Below are 24,581 nucleotides of genomic sequence, written 5' to 3'. Positions count from 1 at the left end.
TATATGTTGATGATGGAACTGTAAGGAAAATTAGGATCTTACCTAGGCTAAGGCCTATAATTCTTCTAGCATTTTTCCAATATTGACCCACTTTTTCTACAAATTTAATCTCAATTCAATAAGAATGATAAAAAATATCTTATTAATTTGAATATTAATAGGATCACAATAGATTTTTTTAAATTAAGTTATCTATATATACATATATTTTAATTATGTTCGTAACTCATTCCCTGGCTTCCACTAGAAACCCAAGTGGTCCAGTATGAACTTGTAAGACATGTATATGTGATGCAAGTGTCAACTTATTCAAATAACTTATATTCGAGGACTTTTATTATAGACAACAACAAACTATAATTGTATATATTTTTGATAACTTTACTTTATGTTAGTTCTACACTTTTTTAGTTGTGAGCTTTAAATTGTATTTCTATATCATTTTCAAAACCTAATAAATATTATATCCTAACTTCAAACTCAAACTGTAATCTAAGTTCTCAAACTAGATCTAATGTTACAATCCTAACTGAAAACTCAAACCCTTATCTATCTAGAAATGCTACCCTTTAACTTTAATCTAACTCAAACTGTAACATGTAAGATTTTAGGTAATTAAAAACTCAAACCCTAATTTCTTTAACTCAAACTCTAATGTAATCCAAAATTGAAAACTCAAACCCTTTTTAATCCAAATGGAATCCTAATCTAACTCATTGAACCATTTAAGTCAAACCTAGGTACTAATCTTTAATTGAACTAAAGTTTTGAAAACTCAAGTTTCCTTTAACTCTAACTCTAACTCTCATATGTATGTGATCATATAAATTTTATTGATATGTACATGTTACATATTATCTAGACATGTGATGTATGTGATTACATATATATTTTAATTTAAATCGAAAATTATTTGTACTAGACTTAGATAGACATGTGTACATGTTATAACATATGTATTATATGTACAATTTACAAATTTTATATAAAGTAGCTCCATCAAATGTTGAACATATATGACTTCACATGAACAGCTTGCTCATCATCTTGTTGCAGCTCTTGCTATGGATCTTGATGTGGCTCTTGATGTAGCTCCTACTACGGCACCTGATGTGGTTCCTGTTGTGGCACCTGATGCAGTTCTTGTTCCGACTCCTCATGCATTTCATCATGTTGCTCATGGTCAAGCTCGTGATGTGTCTTGTGGTGGGGCTCCTATTGTGCCTCATCATAGGGCTCATCATTGGGCTCATGTTGTGGTTCCAAGTGGTGTAGGTCCTGGCATGGCTCCTAGTGCGGCTCCTATTAGAGGTCCTGCACTTACAGCTCCTATTGGAGGTCCTACACCTGCAGCTCTTGTTGCACCACATCCACACATCAATATCAATGCATTATTTGCATTTTTAGAGTAGGAGGTTGCTAGATTATAGAAATCTATATTATCTTCCGATGATGGTCTATACAAAGACATATGTTGCTACTATATGTAGGAGTTTACAAGATTTGACTATTAGATTTAGAGCTCACGATTCATTTACCCCTGACATATTAGCTTCCCTATCTAGGGAGCTTAGGGCTAAGATTTCAAGAGATGCATCTTTTGATGACATCAAGAGGGTGGCCCCCAAAGACATCATCAAACAAGACCTCTTTCCATCATATGAGGGTGCACAAGGTAGGGTGAGAGGCTACCGAGTCACACAATGCAGAGATCCTATTATTGTTAGCATGATTTATCCTCATTTTTTAGCCACACGTGGTTGTTATCCTAATAATGACCAAATACCTCTTTATTTTGTATACCAGTTATACATTGAGTTCCACATAGAGATCAACATCAACTACTTAGAAATTCTAGATTATTGTGGACAGGGGCATGGTCGGATCATAAATTTTCACCAGTATCATAGTGCATGGGGTCTGCCACCTCCAAATGTGAGACAGTTCATTGGACAGAGACTACCTCCAATGACTCTAGCACATGTGCCTATTGTAGATAGAGTTGTCATTTCTTTCCAAAGGGGAGCAATTGACAATATTAGACACATTACATTTGCGGCTGCTAGTATCACATCTGATTCTCTTGGTCGTTATATTCACAGTCAACGAAGTCATCCAAGTTGACCATCTTTAGAGGTATCTAGTAGCACTTTAGGCACCTCCTCTGATGACACATAGAGTTGTTGGATAACCAGTACCAGGCGATGTTTGTGCTCTTTCAGGATAGCATATGCATATGGATTTAGTGCTGTATTTTTTGGAGGATCTGTTACACAGTATCAACTATATTTCTGATACATAAGGGATGCCAATTCACTTAGTGATGGATGTCATTAGACAGCATTAGAGCCCTATAGTTCCACAAGCATAGACCACACTAGTGACAGTCAATACACCTTTGCATAGCTCATAGCATTTTGCACTAGGCTCACGACACTCTACAGATGGCTTGGGAATATGAGTTGGAGATGTTAGGATCATGGCTGAGGGCCTTGATGATTTTGGTGAGTAGTTACAAGGGCTTTGTGAGATGGATACTAGTCTGAGCATTGGCTTATCATCGTACATGGACATGTTATTCGGACCTAGCACTGATTCTACACCATTACCCAGCCAGTTACACAGTCCACTTCACTCATCATTAGTAGGAGTTGGAGATTTTGGTGCTAAGGGTGGTTAACTATGTGTTAGAGCTTCAGGAGATGATGCTAGAGTATTAGGATGCACCGATGTTTTAGGTAGTAGAGGTGCATCGATAGATGATATGATGGAGTCTGCTTTAGATCATCCTCCACCTCCAGAGACCTAGGTACACACACACACACACATAATTTATTTTTAAATTTAAATATATGAAATTAAATTTTTTAGCTCAGATAGATATTTAATTTAAGAACTATAATAAATCATGCAGGCACAAGTTGCTGAGCACATGATTACATCTAGTGTTGGGTTAGGGTATGTACATCAAAGAGATGATTCTATTGAGGCACCCAATAGTGCTCAGGTATAAGTTTTAAATAGTTTGTAAAGTTATTTATGTTTCAAACTAGATATATATGCACTTGTATTTAATTTGAACATGTACACGTGTGTGTGTGTGTGTGTGTGTGTGTGTGTGTGTGTGTGTGTGTGTGTGTGTGTGTGTTTGTAGGGCTCAGTTGATGCACCTCAGCCACAGGATGTACAGGAGACTCGATCAGAGGGTCATTCTATTCGTATGTGTCTTGAGGGGTCCCTCTAGTAGTAGTAGATTTATATATTAGATGCATGCATTTATATATTGGAGACTTTTTATATATTCTAGAGACATACATACACGTTTATTTTAGTAGCTCGATGGCATACATACATGTTTCACTATTTATTTGACTATTTAGTACTTCAGTAGTTGGATGGTCACATGTATATGAATTTTTATATTTTGTTACATTTAGACATGTTTATTCAAGACTTACAGTTTGCATATGTATGCATTTAAGTATCTAATCTATATTAGATGTTGATGTTTATTCTTGAGACATACATGTATGTGTGTTTTTTTAAAATTTTAGTAGAACATTCTTCATCAATTAGATTATAGATTTTAAACTTTAGAATTTATTTCATGATCATTATAAAACTTTATTATGAACATATTTAAACTTTAGATTTTAGATTTTATTGTGATCATTATAAAATAATCAAATAATCAAATTTGTTAAATCAATTTGTACAAAGTTAGAAGGATACATATTTGTTAAATTAAATTATCAATTAGTAAGACTAAAGATAAATATTAGTTTTATGTGGATAAAAATATGCTCCAGAACTAGGTAAGCTAGTACATTATTTTAAAAAACTTTTACATCTAATATTTAAAAACACATTAATAAACTAATTTAAACTAAGAGTATGACCCTACAATAAACTAACATTAATATATAGTTTTTTAATAAACTAATGATAACTAAGAACTTATGATCGTACAATTTTAAAAACATGTTTAATTCAAGATGAAATTCAATAGTTTGAAAAGAAGTTGATAAAAGAATTTTAAAAAACATATTAAATTATCTTTGATATATATATATATATATATATATATATATATATATATATATATATATATATATATATATATATATATATATATATATATATATATATATATATATCTAATGATTATGTAAGTTCTAGACAACTAACTTACATAGATCAAGCCTATTTAGATTAAGTTATTATTAAATTCATCCATGGTATGTAATTAATATTATCAATTTATATAATTTTTTTAATAAACTAATGATAACTAAGACTATGATCGTACAATTAAAAACACATTTAATTCAAGAAGAAATTAAATAGTTTGAAAAGAAGATGATATTTAAGAATTCTAACATATTAAATTATCTTTGATACATATCTATCTAATGATTGTGTAAGTTCCAACTAACTTGTATTGCCTATTTATATTAAGTTGTTATTATTAAATTCGTCCATGGTAATTAATATTATAAAAATGTATTTACATTTCAAAACACATTAATAAAATAATAAACTAAGAGTTATGACCCTGTACAGTAAACTAAAAACTTTAAATTAATTCAAATTATTATAAAATAAATCCCAAAGGTTAGTTCAACTATGATGTACACTTATAACATGTAATATCTTCTCATGTTCTTCACTGTCTAGTCTCCACTTGTGACGTGCACACTTAAGTTTGACTGGATGTAGACAAAGCCCGGTAGCAATGACCAAGTGGATGTATTGTAAAACCTTTTTGTCAAGTTGATAGTCAACAAAGTGTATTCCATGTTGGACTATTTTGTCTTGCTTCAAATATGTTCCCTCTATCACAATAGAACTTGCACCACAAATTTGAATATTTTAAAATTTGATAGATATAAAGTTATTTGGATATATATATTTATTCATATATGTACATGCACACATGTATGTATAATACCTATGGGGAACAACATTCCATCACTTTCTTTAGGATCATATAACTTTGTCCTCTCTACAGTACATTGCAATAAATAATAATTGATACCTTCATGATTTCTAGGCTTAGCAATCACTACAAAGACATCTCCTGCATAACAAGTATACATACATGTGTACAGTATATATAAGATAGTTCAAATTGATAATTAAATAACAAGTTGAAATTAACTAACAAGTTGAGGTTAATTTTTATGATACTTACCCACTTTTACTGATCCAAAGATATGATTATAATCATCAAAAATCAATGGAATGTCATCAAAATTTTCATCATCTTTATCAAATGTATTGGTAACATCAAGTGGTACCAAAATCCATGCACATGTATATCCACGTGTTTTATTGATGCATTCTTGATAGTCTTCATCAATGCAATTGTCACAAAAAAATGAGTATTCTCTTGTCTTCAATGTCCAATTGTAATTATCTATACTCATGATTGAATGTAAGGAACATGTCTTTTCTATCCTCTTGCAACCATGCTTGTTTTTCCTATTAACACCTAAAAGTTCATTAAATTGAAAATATGGACAAATTAAATTTAAACTTCAACGAATTGAAAGATAAAACTTAACAATAAAATTTTATAACTTAATTTCATAAAATTTAAACAGATATACACATCCATACCTGTTATCTCCCAAAAGACTCTATATGGTACCTGTCAACTCATTGTTGATGATGTCCCAACCTCGTTTGATGCAAAATGTATCTTACACCATTCAACAACATCATGTGCATCATTTACACAAACTCCCTGATAATTCATTTGATACTTTCACATAGCACATTTGATGCAAGCTCTAGCACCATCATATTCACCTTTTCCATGGCCACTCTTGAAGAAATTCCATATGTGTTTTATATTTTCATTGAGTTGATATCTACATAATGCATAAAATGATCTAGATGATTTGAACTGTACGACACATCCATCAAACCAAACATAATGTTTATCACCATTTATGTCTCTTTCTTTCAAATAAGAAAAGAACATATTGAAGCAATGTTCTACATAGTGAATGTCATGTTCTTTATCATCACTTAGTTAAAAATGATATTCCTTTTTAATTACTCGTGCTTGAACAGTACTCTGAACACCATCCAAATCTAACTATGCATGTCTATAACAAACATGTACCATAATAGTGACCTGCTTAGAAAAAAATAATCTGATTGAATTGCTTTTTGATGAACAAAGGAATAGTTCTCTGCAAAATCAACAACTGATATAATCGTTCCAAGTAGGAAATTATCTATCGAAGTTTGAAACTGTTGTGCTTGCCACTTTGCAAAAAATACGTGACAAAAATATAAGGTTGAATCAAATTCTTAAATCTATCCATAAATGTTAGAATAGGTAACTCCTCTTCAACATATTCCCACCTTTTTGTCTTTTTCCACAACTTTGTTACATTCTTCACATACTTGTAACTTTTGCAATTCAATTTTTTTGTTACATCAATATTTTTAATTTTCAAAGGAAATAGAGCTAATTCACCACATGTTTCACATAATCCTTTGATGCAATTTATTTAACCAGCTAGATCATCTATTTTGTCACATAGAATGGATGATATAAACTCACTTCTCCTACTAGGAGCAGTCGCATGAAAACCATATGTGTCTTCTACAAACTTTCAAAATACCTAATAGTGGAGATCAAACTCAATATTATGATGACAACAACATGTTTCAAACACTTTGTTTGACCTCACAAAGTATGGCTTCAATTTTTCAAACAACATTTGCCCAACTTTTACATTAGGATGTTCACTCCAAAATGACACATATAACTCATGCTATGTTGTGTCCAACCAATGTTTTATATGATATTCATATTGACCAAATGCAATCCTATGCCTGATAACATCTCTACTATTTTGATGAAGGATGAGTGTTATCAATCCAAAATGGTATGACTAAATTTTTTAATAACTCTTCAATCCTATCAGAATGAGGTGCTCTACACATGATTTCCCAATTGCCCTCCATAGTACTATCATCCACAATTAATCTTCTCTTAACAAATTCTCTAATTATTTTCCTACTAAAACCTAGTTCAGATGAAATTGAAGATATTTGTCTATTTTGGTTCATATTCTTATTTACAATAGACATCAAAATCACTTTTCTTGCCACGGACTTATCTTTAGTTCGAGAGTGTTTTCCTATGTTTCTCAAACCTTGTTTAACATTTCCAATCACATTAGTTTGCATCTTAGAAAATCTTCTCTTCTTTGATGTTGTGTCTACACCTAACAATTTCAATGCCTCTTGCAACTTCTTTTGTGTAAGCAAAAGTGAAAGCAACTGAGCTTGTTCAAGTTTTTCAGTGTTATCAAATTTAGTCATAATTTCTCTTATCTTCTTATTCATTGACCTTTTCTTAGACAAAATTAAGGGTTGAATAGTAGTTGCAAGTCTTCTCAATTTATCCACATCTATTTTAAGTAAATGATCTAAATTTTTATGAGAAATACCATTCTTTATAGATTGGGCAATATTTAGGAGTTCATCCATACCCGTTCTTGCACTTGATCTCGACCCTTCTCTGACTTCTATTACTAGAATCTCTACAAGGAGTGATCTTGAGCCTTTTCCAACATTCATTGTTTGAGATTCTACAACGAAATATTATGATCATTCTCCAACTTCTGTTATTTGAACCTCTAGATGGAGTGATCTTGAACCTTCTTCAACATTCATTATTTCAAATTATGTAGGGAGTGTTCCTGACCTTTCTCCCATATGCACTTCTTCTACTTTTGTTGAGCCTTCTTCAACATTTCCTTCACCTTGTTGATTATCTGCAACAAATTTATAAATAAATCAAATTAGATAAAAAATAAGATTGAAACATAATTAAACTTAAGACCATAATATATATATATACATACCTTGTTTAATTCGATGATAATGTGCAATAGTCCTTTGAAGATTTATTTATTCTGCTTCGTTAGATCTCTTCCTTGCATATTTTTTTTGCCTACCTTTCTTGATTCCCATTATAAAATTATTAAAAAAATAAAAAAATAGAAAAAATCACCCCTTGCCTCAAGATAAATTTCTTACAATAACTATATAAAAATGTCACCTGGTATAGCTTCACAATATGGCTTCACATTATTTTAAAACTGACCTGTCTACTGGTGACATCAGCATTTTTTTGAATGTTCGCATGAACATCAACAATGTGACATGTTCAGGAAAATATGTTAAATTGAATTTTTGGCTTTTAGAAAACTTAGGGGTGTATGTTTTTTGCAAACACATGTTCACAATGAACCCATTAAATATGTTCGAACATGTCAAATTACAAATTTTTGACCTTCTTTTCTTTATAAAAAAAAAATTGGCTCTTTTGACACCCAAAATTGAAAATTATTGATCTCCTACTATAAAATAAAAAATGCCAATTTGTGTTGCTTGGAGCAAGCTTTCCAATGACTATAATTGTAATACATATTATATTCATTAAGACTTTAAAATATGAGTTTAACTCATTAAAGGTTCATTACCAATTGAACATCACCTGACTTCGACACTTTGAAAAAATTAGTAAATTAGGTCAAAAAAATTTGAAAATAATCTAGGAAATAGGTTATTGAGATAGCTTTCTATTCAAAAAAAATAAAATTAGATTTATGATAAATTGAGTTCAAGTTATCTATGTCAAAATGAACGTATGTCTGAATTACAATTGGTGTCACTTCAAAACTTCATAAGCTATACAATATTCAACCAAATTGAATCAAACCAAATGCATCCTCTAGATATCGATGTTACAAATCCAATGCCAAAAGAATTACCTCATTATCTTTTCTAGAAAAAAAAGTTGTGTGTCAAATGGACTGTCACTCTTTAAAAATATTGAATTTTAACATGTACCACTTTTTGAAGGAGAAGAAAAAATTGATATAATTTTTTTTTTAATTAAAAAATATGGTTACAAAATAGGAACAGAGTACTACAAATCACTAGTTTATGTCATCTTGAAATTATTCATAGTTTTAGAGATATAGTCACTAAAACGTGAGGTTTGTTTCAAAAATATTAATTTTAGTGTCAAAATTGGTCAAAAAGTGGAACCCATTATTGTGGGATCACCCAGAATTTGCATCTTTCATTAGACTCAACCCTGGGTTTCACAGATTGTACATAGGGTCGATTATCGAATCTTCGTTAGATTTCCATGGTTAATAATCTTGCACACTCATTTCACACATAAGTAGTTCAATAACATCATATTCATATATTTAAACCAAATTCCATAATCACATTTATCAAAACATCAAACTTTCATTTAATAATCCTTTCTCATTTTTTCACACATTTAATCATCAGTAATTACATAATTAATATAACATAACCTATTCATCAATTCAAATTAAAATACTAGAATAATCATCATGAGGCATGCATATGCCTAAACATCAGGGCATATTGAACAATCTAAATGCATATAACCAAATCATCAAGGTATCATAATCAACATCATCATCACAAGGTAAAACACCTTCCATCATCATTAGTGTAAATTAATGTTTAAACAGTTCAAATAATATGGTAAGTCTCAAATCACAAAGTATTAAAATATGAACATGTCAACTGATCTCAATTCCATTAGGATGCCTGACCATAAAACGTTAATTCCAATTTAAATAAGTACATACGATGAGGGCTCTTACAAAGAACAAGTGCCCATGTGAGATCTGTGTGGTGGAAAGATGAGAGAAGAACCTTTGAGCATATAATATAGAGATGCCTAAGTGATTGGGTTAATAAGAAACTAGAATCAAGAAGCTCAATGCAATCACAATGTTTGAGCTCTGCCCTTCAACTAGAGTGCCAACACGATCTACATGAATCCAATAGAGATCTCTACAAATTGTTTGATGAAATGTCAACCATTCAAAATGCATTTCAAATTCCAATGCTCATGTCAAAGATTTTGTGGATGATTATGTTGACATCAACCTAGAAAAAGATTTGCAGGGAGGTCCATGTTATGTGGATTCATATTGCACAAGTCTTCCAGGGTCATAGTGCCAAAACATCTTCTCAAGCATCAAAGGCAGTTGCACAATGACACCTAAAATGAAAAAATTAGAAAGGCTAGAATGATTCTTGACATATAAACAATTATGCCCCATATATTTAAGATTATCCTTTTTAAGTATGAGTAAAATATTAAAAATCTAATAAGTTTCTAATGACCAGGAAGGGAAGTAGTTATTGGGTCCTGTAAATCTCATTAGGCATAAAATAAGATTAAGTGTTTTCCAAGATTCAGTTATAGAATAGAATAGGAGGACCATATATATATTTATTCCTACTTTTTAAAGGGGAGATGGGTTCTTTTTTGGTCCTAAGAGTTCTATAGCTATAGGAAGATAGGGAGAATAGTATTTGGATTGTAATATAGGGAAATATAGAGGAGTTATTTTATTTTATTTGCAAAGATTGTGATGAAAGAGATAAAATGATAATGTTGTAGTTCTTCCATGTTTTTAAATAAAAGCAGAATATGTGTACATGCCAGATCCTAAGGTCTGGGTACTTATTTTCTTTTGGTCAAATGTGATCTTATGGTCTTTTTAATCTTATTTCAAATGTATTTTGGTCAAATCATAGCTTGTAGATTGAGATATTTAATTTCTTTTGTTTTTCTTTGCATGTGAAAGGCTCAACAAGTCATCCTATGGTCATTTGTTGATTTTTGTTTCTTTATCTCATTGTATCTCTATAATCACATTCATTCCATGTTTATGGATGACTATGAAAATGCCTTTAAAGTCTCTTCAAGTTAAAGATGCACTTATCATTTAATTCATTGCAAATATTTCTATGAGGGAGTTGTACCTCACAATTCAAAGGAGGATTATCAATCCAATATCCAATTTTCGGTAGCAATTGTGCCTTCAGTTGGGCATTTTGAGTAATTATTTATATTTCTTCTCAAAGGACAAATTTGTTCACCAATACATAGCACATTCCATAAGGCGTATCTATTGTTAACCCTAACTCTTTCATAACATGTGCACACATAATATTCACTACAACACCTGAATCAATCATACAATTCTTTGATTAGAAGAGTCAAGTAAAATGAATCCACTTGTGGTAAGTTCTTATTAATATTGGTTCCAAGATATATGATTGGTGACCCACTATAGTTTCCCTTTTTTATGATCTTTTGATGGGATATCATTTACCTTAGACAAATCATTCATAACTTCTTTCACATATTCATGAATCTTAATAATTTCAAGAAAAGGGGCTACAATTTTTATTTGAGATAAAGCATTGGAAATGAATGAGTAAATGCTTACCTATTTCTAACATATTAGTTTCTTATTATGAAAAGTTGTTTTCTAAGGTCGGAGTAAAGTTCTAGTACAAGTGTATTGACAAGGATGTCAATCTTCTTAGTTTTAGGAAATTGTTGAGGGTATCTAGATTGTAAATATCTCCATCACTTGAGATATGTTGCAAAAGGTTCTCTTATTTTTTGTTTGATGTTGTACAAATCCAACATAGTGACAGGGTGTTGAATGTTATAGGAACACTGTTGAATGAAACATTGTGAAAGTTCATCAAATGTTTTGAGAGGAGGCATCAAGTTTGTAACATTCCATGGCTTGACCTCTCAAACTCCTAGGAAACAACCTCATGAGGTAAGTGTCTTAATGCATAAAGTTTGTCCTAATAGTGTAGAAGTGTCTCAGATGATAATGAGGATCACAATTTCCATCATATTTGTCATATTTGGGAACCTCTATATCCCTAGGAAATGGAAGCATGTAATGATTCCTATCAAAAGGAAGAGCACATATTGATTCAACAAATGAAGTTTTAGGTTTCTCTTTGGAGACTTGTAGTTGTGCAAGTATTTTTCTAAGTTCTTGTATTTTTTCCCTCAAAAAATCAGCCTCAGTGGGTTCTTGTTTTTTATTATCCTTTACACATCAAAATCTTGAGGGAGTTTCCATCCCTTTGATGTCATATATTGGAAGTATTGGTCCCCATTTTGTTCCAAATTTTTAAGAATTAACTTTTGGGCAACCTCATCTTGTTGGAATCCCATCACATCTTCAATAGTGACTTCATCATCACTTTTGTGATGTGATTCTGAATGTCTAGGTAGTGATGGGCATGCTACTGCATTGATTCTAGGATTCCTATGAGGGGTGTTGTTTCCATCATTTCCACTAAGGGGGATGGTAGAAAATGTATTGTTGTAGTAGCCTCTACTATTTTCCTCATTATGTGCATGAGCATCAGGCTCAGCTTGGTTATAGTCTTTTTATCTAGTGTGTATGGCCCCTCTTAGTCTTTCACTTTCTCTTACTTATTCTTCTAAAAGATGTTTAATCTCCTTGGGATGCATGGTGATCAAGATTTTTTCTTCACCCACAGGTGTATCAAAGGGTGTATCGAATGAGTTTTCAAAGCTATAGAGTGGATTATGTCAGATATTGGCTTCTTATGTTTGATTAGAGTAAGGATCTTCCACACAAAGTCGTTCGTGAGGGTGCCTAGGTGGAGTTTCCAATTGTGCAAAGGTGAAAGAAGGATGACTACCTTTATCAACTTGGAACCTAGTTGTGACTAACATGTAAGGATATGTCTTCATTTAGTAGGACAAGAAAAAAAATTCAAATTCAAAGCTCGTACAATCAAGAATAACAACTTGTCAAAGTAAAATAGATGGTTTTTCAAGAGTGCTCAAGAATTTATAGCACTACTAACTCAAGCTGAGAGAGTGAGAAAGAAGCTCAATAGTAAATAGCTAGCATAGAATGGTAACCGAGTTTTGACAAGTGACCATTAGTGATGCTTTGAGACTTACATCTAGCACACTAAACCCATCTTTTCAACTTAGAACAATTCCTAACACAAAGATTTGTAACCAAATTCAAGAAGAATCAAGCAACAATACCCCTAGATCAGCTAAGACACATTTCATACTCTATTTTAAAGACAAAAAAACCTAGGCAATACTTTTCAAAGAGCCAGGCGATATTAGGACAAAAAATAGTATCGTACAATAGACTTTATAGTATCCAGGAGACACTTTTGTTTCAAGCATACTTTCTCTCAAGTTGGACTACAGAGTTTACTATGGCTAGATGATAGAACTTGAAATAGTCAGGAGATACAAGTTTAGACAAATAAGGTCGTATGATATTTCTCCAAAAGTCATATAATAATGTGCTGGTGAATTGTGAAAAAGAGCAATTTTGACCCAAAAAATTTATGTTTCGGTTATACAATTGAATCATTTTCATATCAGAATGTTGTGTAGAAAGTATAGGACTTAGTTTATGTTAAAGAATAGTAAGTTTGCAAAAAATAGAGGTATTTTTCATGTCTCAAATAATTGAACAAGGGACAGAGCAACCTTAACAATATGAATTTGTGATATTAGAACCAATTTCTATCGATGCTAATGAGATGTTTGTTTGTGAGAACATTTACACAAGTTAGCACATTCAAAAACACTTGCCAAGCATATCTACCTAAAAGTCAAGGTTCATTACTCAACAACTTGGCCCACACTAAATGCTCCTTCACCTCACACCAAGTGGTTGCCCACAAGAGATATTGGATTAACCAAGGGAACATAGATGGTGAGTGTAAAATCTTGGGGTGATCTGAGTAATCCACTAGGATCAATCCTTGTACCAATAAATAGTTACTAACCTAGAGTGTTTACAAAGGGCTTTTGTATATAATACTCCTCTTGCACCCAATTAAGAGACACCTTGCCTTGTGTAAAGTAACAAACCTCGTGGCCACAAGAGCACCTTAAGCATTCTTGCTTAGTACTTTCCTCATGGTCCCAATCCCACAAGTAATCATACTAAGAAAAGACAAGTACTATGTCTACCAAGGTTTTGTGTCCTTGATAGCCTTGATTTTATAGTGGGTTGGAATAGTTAGGTTTGCTTGTCCCCACTTGGGTTTTTCTTCTTGATTACTCAATAGAAGGCCCTCTAAAGGATTCTAGACTAAACAAATTGGATCCACTTTTGAGAGTCAAGATTTTTGATTCACCGCGAGGGTGAAGATCATACTCTCCTATCTCAATTATTTCCCCCAAACATGCCAAAAAGCTTGATTAATCCCCTTAATTTTAAAATCCAAAGGTGGATCAAGACTTATGATTCACCACAAGGGTGAAGTGCATAATTTCCTATCACAAAGGGATCCCAATTACAAGTTTTATGTGCCTAAGAAATGAAAACAACTAGTAAAATGTCACATATGGAATAGAAGAAATACAAGTACGTGATTGGTTTCTATTCTTTTAGGTAGCCCTACAAACAACCGTTAGTAGCCTTTATGCATTTGAAGCTTGACATGCATTCTTTTTAAGGTAAGCATGCAAGTGTTTAAGGCACAACCTACAAGCACAACCATTAGTCCAACATGAGTTAGTCTCAAAATCACATAAAAATTTGCAAGTAGACCTCTGTCAGAATGTAATAAACCTATAAAACTTGATAGACAGACAACAACAACTGAAAAATTGATCAAAACACCCAAACAACAAGCAATTTTTAGGTTGGCTGATACTTTATGTTGGAAGAGTATCGTATGATACTTTGCAGTATACCTATACGATACTTTTTCTTTGTCTGATAGTTTTGCATATAAACTTGTGATACAACTTACTATACTGGGACGATATGGTTTAGTATGGGTGTGCAATACTTTTACTAGAAAAGTATCACTCGATAGATCTGACAAACATCGTATGACATTGATAAAGTATTGTCGATACTTGCAACTGTTAAAAGAAAGATGTAGATAGAATGCAGAAAATGCAAAAAAGGTGGAGCGAAACCAGAGTGTTTGGATCCATAGTGGGCACCAAAAATGTACACTATAAATGTGTCACACTCTAAACACTTCTATCCAAAGTATTATGAAGATTGGAATGCTTGAATGGCAGCTTAGAGCTCCCTATTCATGGAGTACAAAGGTGTCTTTCAAGCAATGTAAATAGCTCTCAACTGAGTCTTTGAGACAAAAGCCTTTCTAGTAAACCTTGCAATAGGAGGTTCCTAAGATAAGAGCAAGAATGACAATGTCCAATAGAACTCTCAAATCATGCAATGAAAGAATGAACTAAGCTATGATGAGATGCACAAATACAACTAGATTAAGAAAATGAGAGTGTTACAATATCCAAGCTATTCAAACTATGTGATTTAAGCTACCATAAGATGAACTAAGATATCATGCAAAAATGAATCTAAACTAATATGTCATGGATGAGAGAATTTAGACAAGAAGTAGAAGTTCTCCACAAGGTTCTCAAGAAATTGATCAAGAAACCTTTAACATAACAATACTCAAGAAGATAAATCCTTTGAGAAGGGGAGAGCTCTTTCTTTTAAAGGTGTACAAATGGTGGAGATCAAGATCAAGGGATGTACAATCAAGGGTACGGGTTGAACTTTGGCATATCATCCATGTGCAAGAGTAATTCAACCAATGAAAGAGGATTTGACTTTGCATGTGAGACAAAAAGCCTTTTCTTTTAATTTGAAAATAGAAAAGGGACTTTATGTGTGCACATTGAGTGGGTTAGAAGAATGGGGTCTTTAATTTAATTAAAAGGGGACATGTTCTTTTAATCAAATAATGAACTTAGGATAAACAAGTCAAACTATAGGTTATAATCAAATTAATTGATTTATAGAAATTTGGTCTAGGTAAATGACTCATTAATTTAGCCAAAATGTTGAGAAAGGGGGGATAATAGTCTAGATAACTATTTTTAGGTTATTATAATAGACTCCTTAAGAATGGTTGTTAGCTTTTCATTTACCTTTACCCAGTCCTTAACACAAGTTTGTCATCTCTAGTGACATGTTAGTCCACAAAATTTGAACTAGAATTTTTCAATAAAAAATAGATTTATAAAATGGAACCAAGGAATAACATTTCCATTATTTCATGACAACATAATGACAAGTTTTGACAATCACATTGTGTGAAGAAGATAAGCTAGAAAGAGTTGATTTTTATAGCCAAGTTTGGATAAAGAAAGTAGAGGAACATCACAAATAGCCTTTATAGCTAGTTTTGCATGTCCTAAGCACCTAAAGAGTACATCAAATCTTGACATCTTTCTAGTTGTCTTCATATGCTGCCTAATTTCTTATAGTTATTTCTTTGGCTTACGAGTAGTAAAGATAAGATTTTGTGGAATCCCTAGTGTGTACAAGGGTCAAAAAGTGGTTATTTCAAAGTATTATTTCAAACATACTTAATGTTGCCTCATTAACAATTTGCTTTTACAATTAAAAAAATTGCACAACTAATCCAATATTAATGCACAAATGCTCTAATGGTAACAATAAATTTGTACCATTGATCTAATTACTATTTATATTTTCTCAAAAATGGGCTATTGTTCCTCCATTAGATAATTTTGAGTGGACTTCTAATTTGCAAAATCCAATGCAAAGTTAGTGGAACCATGTGGAAAGTAAGAACACCATTTTTGTCATTGGGGAGTATTTTTGTAGTTCTATCGACAAAGGACTAGAAAGTTATGTTGAATAGTGTCAAAGTGGTACACTAAAAATATAGTACAATCATTGTCATGAAGTTTGTACAAATATACTACAAATAGAGAAGATATCATGGATCAAATTGCAAATGCTTGTGAGGCTCTAGGTTTCTTTCAAGTACCAGCAACATATATCATGCAATAACTTCAACTAGCTAATGTGAATATGTATGTATGTCTTTATACATACATATGGATGTACATTTATGTAACTATATATGTGTGTATGCATATGTGGATATGTATGTGTAATAATATCAGTTGTGAAAATGAATCACGTAAGTGTCAAGATCTCATGCATGCACTATTTGAATGATAAATTTATATGAGAACTATTAATTCCACTGATTGTTACAATATTTTTCAAGTATGTAAGGCAATAAATATTTGAGAATGGGTAGTGAATAATTAAAGGTCCACATTTTTTGTTTTTCTTAACATTGTCATTTAACTACTATTTAACTATATTTTTAATACTCCATTTTGATTTGGAAAATCATAATCTTATAACATAATTGTATATGGTTCACTATCATAATATGCAAGTGACTTACTTGATTTCATGCTTCCATCAATGCTTTTTTTCTTCAGATTACCTTGTAATAGATAACAACATTGAACACAGAAGATACTAGTTAACATACAAATAAAGTCTAATAGACTTTACTAGGGCCATGACCCAATTTATTATTTTATACTTTTCATTTCTTAACTATTTATTTTATGCATTTCCCTTTATTACTAGTTTTTCAAGGATCAAATTCACTTATTTTTTAATATTACTAAGCATTGAACAAGTCAATTATAAGTGTTATTATCCTTTACTTTGATTTTGTCAAGTGTTAAATCCAAATATCTTTGACTACTACTAAATCTTTAACAGGTGAAGTGAAAGTGTTACTAAGTCAATATAGTTTTGGAGTCTTTTGTTGTAAATATTTATTTTCCTTTAAGTTTTAATTGCAATTATTTTTAATCTTGAGAAGCAACTAGTAAATTTAAACTTAAGATTTTTCTATGTCAATATATTTATATACTTCTCATGCAGGGATATGTATGTATGTATGTACACACACACACACACACACACACACAGATATAAATATATATACATATATATACATATAGATGTATATTTACATATATACATATACAAATATATATATGTATATACATACACACATATATATATGCATATATATACATATGTACATATATATACACATATATGCATACACATATATATACATATATGTGTGTGTACATATATATATATATACATATATATATATATATATATATATATATATATGTGTGTGTGTGTGTGTGTGTGTGTGTGTGTGTGTGTGTGTGTGTGTGTGTGTATGTATGTATGTGTGTGTGCATGTATATATGTGTATATGTGTGTGTGTATGTATATATGTGTATATATGTGTGTGTGTGTATGTATATATGTGTATATATATATGTACATACATGTATATATATATCAATGTGCATAGATATGTATGTACATGTATGTATGTATGCATGCATATGTGTGTGTGTACATATAGATGTATATATACATATATACATACACACACATAGATACATACACACATATATATACATACATATGTGTGTGTGTGTGTGTACAAACACACACACAGATATATGTGTACATGTGTATATATGTGTGTATGTCTTTATACGTACATATATATATATATATATATATATATATATATATATATATATATATATATATATATATATCTGTGTGTATGCATATGTGGATATGTATGTGTAATAATATTAGTTGTGAATATGAATCATGGAAGTGTCATAATTTCATGCACGCACTATTTCAATGATAAATTTATGTGAGACATATTAATTCCACTGATTGTTACAATATTTTTAAGGTATGTGAGGTAGTAAATATTTGAGAATGGGCAGTGGATAATTAAAGGTCCACATTTTTGTGTTTCTTAACATTTTCATTTAACTACTATTTAACTATATTTTTAATACTCTATTTTGATTTGGGAAATCATAATCTTATAATATAATTTTATATGGTTCACTATCATAATATGCAAGTGACTTACTTGATTTCATTCTTCCATCAATGTTTTTTTTTCAGATTACGTTGTAATAGATAACAACATTGAACACAAAATATACTAGCAACATACAAGTAAAGTCCAATAGACTTTACTAGGACCATGACCCAATTTATTATTTTATACTTTTCATTTCTTAACTATTTATTTTATGCATTGCTCTTTATTACTAGTTTTTCAAGGATCAAATTCACTTATTTTTTAATATTACTAAGCATTGAACAAGTCAATTGCAAGTGTTATTATTCTTTACTTTGATTTTGTCAAGTGTTAAATCCAAATATCTTTGACTACTACTAAATCTTTAACAAGTGAAGTGGAAGTGTTACTAGTTAGTATAGTTTTGGAGTCTTTTATTGTAAATAATTATTTTCCTTTAAGTGTTAATTAGAATTATTTTTAATCTTCAGAATGCAATTAATAAATTTAAACTTAAGATTATTCTATGTCAATATAATTATATATTTCTCATGCAGGGATATGTATGCATGTACACACACACACACACACGTATATACTTATACATATATATACAAATATATATATACACACACATATAGATGTATATTTACATATATATACATATGCAAATATATATATATATACACACACACACACACATATACACATATATACATATATATACACACATATATACATACATATATATACATATATATACACACACATATATATACATACACATATATACATATATATACATACATACATATACATATATATGTATATATGTGTATATATACATACACATATATACATATAGATACATACATACATATACATCATATTCATATGTGTGTGAATATATGTGCATACATACATACATACATACATACATACATACATACATACATATATATATATATATATATATATATATATATATATATATATATCAGTGTGCATAGATATGTATGCATGCATGCATGCATATATATACATATATATAAATACATACATATACATATATACATACATACATACATATATATATGTGTGTGTGTGTGTGTGTGTACATATATATGTGCATATATATATTAGTGTGCATAGATATGTATGTATGTATGCATACATACATATGAATGAATATTTAAGTATGCATACATCTATTTGTATAGATATGTATGTATGGATGGATGGATCAATATGCATGCATATATATACATACATATACATACACACACACACACATATACATATGCATATACATACATACACACACACACACACACACACACACACACACACACACATATATATCAGTGTGCATAGATATGTATGTATGCATGCATGCATACATATGAATGAATATTTAAGTATGCATACATCTTTTGTATATATATGTATGTATGGATCGATGGATCGATATGTATGTACATGCATACATATGTCTGTATAAGAACACCAAATTTTGAAAATGAAATATGCATGCATTTTTAAATATTTGAATAATGGAATGACAATCACAAACAAATATGTGAGGATATTATCATCTTCAATTACAATCCTTTACTCATCGTCAATTTAGGTTCACAACCTTTAGGGAAATTAACATTTAAGATTGTATTCTCCTTCATCTATGTCAGATGTGTTGTCTCATTCTCATATATCTAAATCATAAATAGAGCATCAACTAATGATTGAGTTGTCTCTTCTTTCCAATAGAAAGCTCCTCGAACATGTATTATTGGGTGAGAATTTTAGTCTTCTAAAAGTTGTCCTCCTTCAAATGCTTCAAATCTTGAAAAGATCCATACTACCTCACATTTCCTTGTCCAAGCATACAACCATTAAAATTTAGAAAATTGCTCTAGTTTACATGGACTTCATAAACCATTAATTTATTATATTAGTTTGTGTAAGCATAATTCAAACTTTGAAAAAAATGCATAAAAATTGTATTAGAGTGGGAATTCATAATATTGGACTAGAAATGGTTCACCAAAGAAATGTTGAATAATCATTGCCTGATCCTTCAACCATTCCTCTTGATTTTGGATAGTAGTGGTTCCTTGTATAGTTACATTCAATTCCTCTCAGATGGCAGCTTCAAGTCGAGGGGAATGATTTCTTCCATACATGTTCTTCAAAAAATATTTAACTTGTTCATTACTTGTTTGTTGTGTGTTTATAACATGACTCGTTTTTGGATAAAAGTACAAACCTGTATCATCCTTTTATAAAAGAAAAGGCTAATAAAGTTAAAACCATTCAACTTCAATGTCATTAAATGCCATTAAATTGGCATTATTGTTTAGAGTTTTAAAATGATGTAAACTGATGAAATGTGTAGAAATGGGTGAAGTTTATGATTTTATTTTTTTAAATGTTTAATTGGAATAGGAATTGATATAATTTTCTAATTTATAGATGATTTTTTAGTTGTTGAAAAACATTGAAAATCAAGGGTCTAGTTTCCACCAAAAAATTACATGTAAATAAACTTTTTTCCCTTTTATCTTAGAATATGTTATAGATGACATATATAGCTAGTGAAATAAAAACTAAAATTTTGTTTTTGACCTATATTTTCTCTTTTATAACAATCCAAATTCAAACTCATCTAAAATTGACAATTTTCATCTCCCACCATATTTCTCATAACAATTATATTCCAACCAAAACAAAAATTATACATTTTGGAAGTGGAATCTCTCCTCTAGTGAACCATAGATTATTTATTTTTTAAATCATAGATGAAGTGTGTCAGATGTCCTTTTTATTAATGAAAAATCATGGGTTTCCTATGACCCTTAACTCCTTGTTGGGAGGAATTCAAATTTGAGTTCTCTCACCTACCTTCTCATTTAAGCTTAATGTAATAGTGCTTCTTGCCTTCTCTAAGGCTATCAATTCAACTCACCCACTCAATCACATGTATAGTCATGAGTATCTTTCCTTTATTTTGTGATCATGAAAACTTCCCTTCAACTTGTCTATGATAATAACAATCTCTTTATCTTATCTCCCTAATTACATGTCTTCCAGTTCTTTACTTCATTGTCATCTTGTACTTAGTCCAACTCAACTATGTGGATTGTGAAGAACACTTTGTCTTCACTAGTCTCTTTTTTTAATTTCTCTAGTCTTGTCCTAATGTGATTGGTATGAGCTCATGGTCTTCACTTGTTTCATTAGTTCCCTTTTGTACACCAATAATTGCATTAACATCAAAGAAAATACTTTATTTCATCTATCTCACTAGCAAGCTCCACTTGTCTCATGACTTAACTCCTTTTATTTAGTTATGCCAATAATATCCCACTTTGGCATTGATAGAAACCTTAAGAAATTTTGGTTGTACATTATGCTTACCATTATCTTCTCGATAACTTAGTACAACTCTCTTACTCCTACATGCTTAGAAAAATATAATATTTCCACTACTTGGTTGTTCTCCTTTCTCATCTCCCTGTGAGTTGATTGACTCCTTTTTTGGTATGCACTTCCCTCCTTACTACTCTTTCTTTATTTGGTTATGCTCCTTTTCTTTCCTTGTACTACTTATGCTTATTGCTTACTCTTTCGTGCTCATGATGTATCTCACTTTTCCTTTTCATTAGTTCCCCTACTTTTTATAACTACTTCTCTTCATTTCTCCCATGTCATCTTCCTAGTTCAATAGGTGGCCCTCTTTTTCTTTTATCACTTACATTCATTACTTCTCGCTCTTTGACAATAATATCAAAGGTGCACAAATATCATCATGTCTCTATGACTACTCCCCCTATGGATTAGTCCCCCTTGGGTCATCAATCTAATGTAAGTATAATTCTTGAAGTTCTTGGATTGATGTATGTTTGTGCTACTCTATTATGGGCATGATAGGGGCATAATCCCTAATCTTTCTCTAAGATACTCAAAAGTTTTAGTAAAGATATTTTCTAACTATCCTTTTATTGGAACATATTCCAACCTTACCTCTTTTTCTTACACTTTATCTCTTAGAAACTAATACATAATAGTAATGATCTTTGTTCTGGTATTGTCATATATAATAACCACCAAGTCTTCTAACTTCTCTTGAATGTCTTCTAGTAGTTGTTTGACCTAAAACAATTTGACTGTAGTTCACTGTTGTATCCATGCACTCATCTTCTATTATTGATAGAGATATACAATTTTGTTTCTTACTGGCCCATTTTACCTTTTTTTCCTCCAAGAAATAATACACCACTAGTTGTGTTATTTTTTTCATCTATGTTTCCGTCTCAGTCATCATTACTAAAGATACTAACTTCAAAGTTTCCCTTTTGAAGGTACCATAAACCATATTTCTTAGTACCCTTCAAGTATATGAAGATCCTCTTTACAATGGCCAAGAGTGACTCCTTACGATTGGTAGAAAATCAAGCCACTATCCTCACTACTTTTGAAATGCTAGGTCTATTGTGCATTATGTATTGGAGTTTATTCATCATGGACTAGTAGAGTGTTTCATTAACTTCTGGTCTTTCACCTTCTTTTGATAATTTACAATAATCACTATTGGGTTTCGAACTAGTTTGGACTCTTCTAGTCCAAAGGTCTTCAGAATCTCCTTCACATACTTGGTTTGACTAATGGAGATTCCACATTTAAGTTGAAATATTTATAGTCCAATGAATAACTTTATTTCTCCAATCATTGACATCTAAAAAAATTTCTTCATTTCCTCAACAAATTCTTTTCTCATGATGTCATCTCCTCTAAAGATGATGTCATCCATAAATAGTTCAAGAATTAGAAACCTAACTCTTGTATCTTACTTTAGATAAATGTTCTTTTTGTTATTGGTTCCTGTAAACTTGATCTTGGCTAGATATGAGTGTAATCTCTCATACTAACACAATGCATGGTAGGGGAATCTCCAATGCATCCATTGATCCATCTGTAAGTCCTCTGCAATTGTAAGTCAGAACCATTATCTATCACCTCACAAAAAAGAGATCTAGGACTCCAGAAAGAATAATCCACCACCAGATCAAGATCTTTTCAAATCAGTTTCTCTAATCCAAGGTCCTGGTGAAAACTACCTCAGCTTCGATGATCTATCTACACGCTCAAGAACAATTGTGCTCTGATACCATCTGACACAGTGCAAGGCAGGAGAACCCCCAAAGGAGATGTCCTAACCCCCTAAAATTAACCACGCAGTGGAAACACAACACTATATACACAATTTGATACCAAATCAACTCTTTATTCATATAATATAATTTTTTACATGCAATATGCCCAGCTATAAGGACTTTTGGGTTATAGCCAAACACAATAGAAATTACAATAAAAAGTTCTACAAGATCCCTCAAGATCCAATCCAAAACTAGCTAGTCTAAATCCACACACTAGTAGAAACCTCCAAGGAAGATCTAAACTTGTGCTTGCAAGCCCACCAAGCAATCTCCTTGTTTCCAAGCCACAACTACCAGCCCATCTCAAACTTGACTCGAGATCTAGGTGTAAATTACCTCACATTCAGTGCTTTGTCCACACACTTAGAAAAACCTCACTCTTTAGTGAGTCCATGTTGAACTTAGGATCCACTCCCATGAAGCAGTGACTTCATAAAGACTCAAAAAAACCCCTTACTTATACACAACTAAGCCACAAGTCAACCTAGCAATCACAAATTAAAATAAACCCTTACATTAAATATTTGCATAAGCCACAAGTCAGTTGCAACACAAATTAAATACCCATACACAAATTAAATGCCAAAAGCTGGCTCATGGAAAACTCAAGAACCACATAGACCAATACCAAACCAAGTGTTAGAAACCACCACCAAGCATCAGCAACTCCACCAAGCATAATTGAGCTCCTTCCTCAACCAAGCCAACTCGGTCAACATAGCAACTAAACCAATTGAGCTCCCCAATATATAT

At 31.3% G+C, this 24,581-nt stretch overlaps 1 protein-coding gene across 1 annotated transcript in view; it reads right to left on the bottom strand.

Annotated features, from left to right (window-relative positions):
- Positions 1-9,497: 9,497 nt before the first annotated feature.
- Positions 9,498-24,581, bottom strand: part of LOC149535034 (uncharacterized) — a 30,552-nt gene continuing 15,468 nt past the window's right edge. Inside the window, exon 2 of the mRNA XM_089806933.1 lies at positions 9,498-10,087. Within this exon, the coding sequence (XP_089663059.1) occupies positions 10,057-10,087 (31 nt within the window). The 3' untranslated portion in view covers positions 9,498-10,056. The remainder of the gene's footprint in view (positions 10,088-24,581) is intronic.

Source organism: Cupressus sempervirens, chromosome 10, assembly GCF_028749045.1.
Source record: "Cupressus sempervirens isolate cs-2001-9-10 chromosome 10, ASM2874904v1, whole genome shotgun sequence".
In the NCBI taxonomy this organism is placed as follows: domain Eukaryota; kingdom Viridiplantae; phylum Streptophyta; class Pinopsida; order Cupressales; family Cupressaceae; genus Cupressus; species Cupressus sempervirens.
Note: the sequence above shows the minus strand (reverse complement) of the source record. Positions and strands in the feature narration are given on the sequence as shown.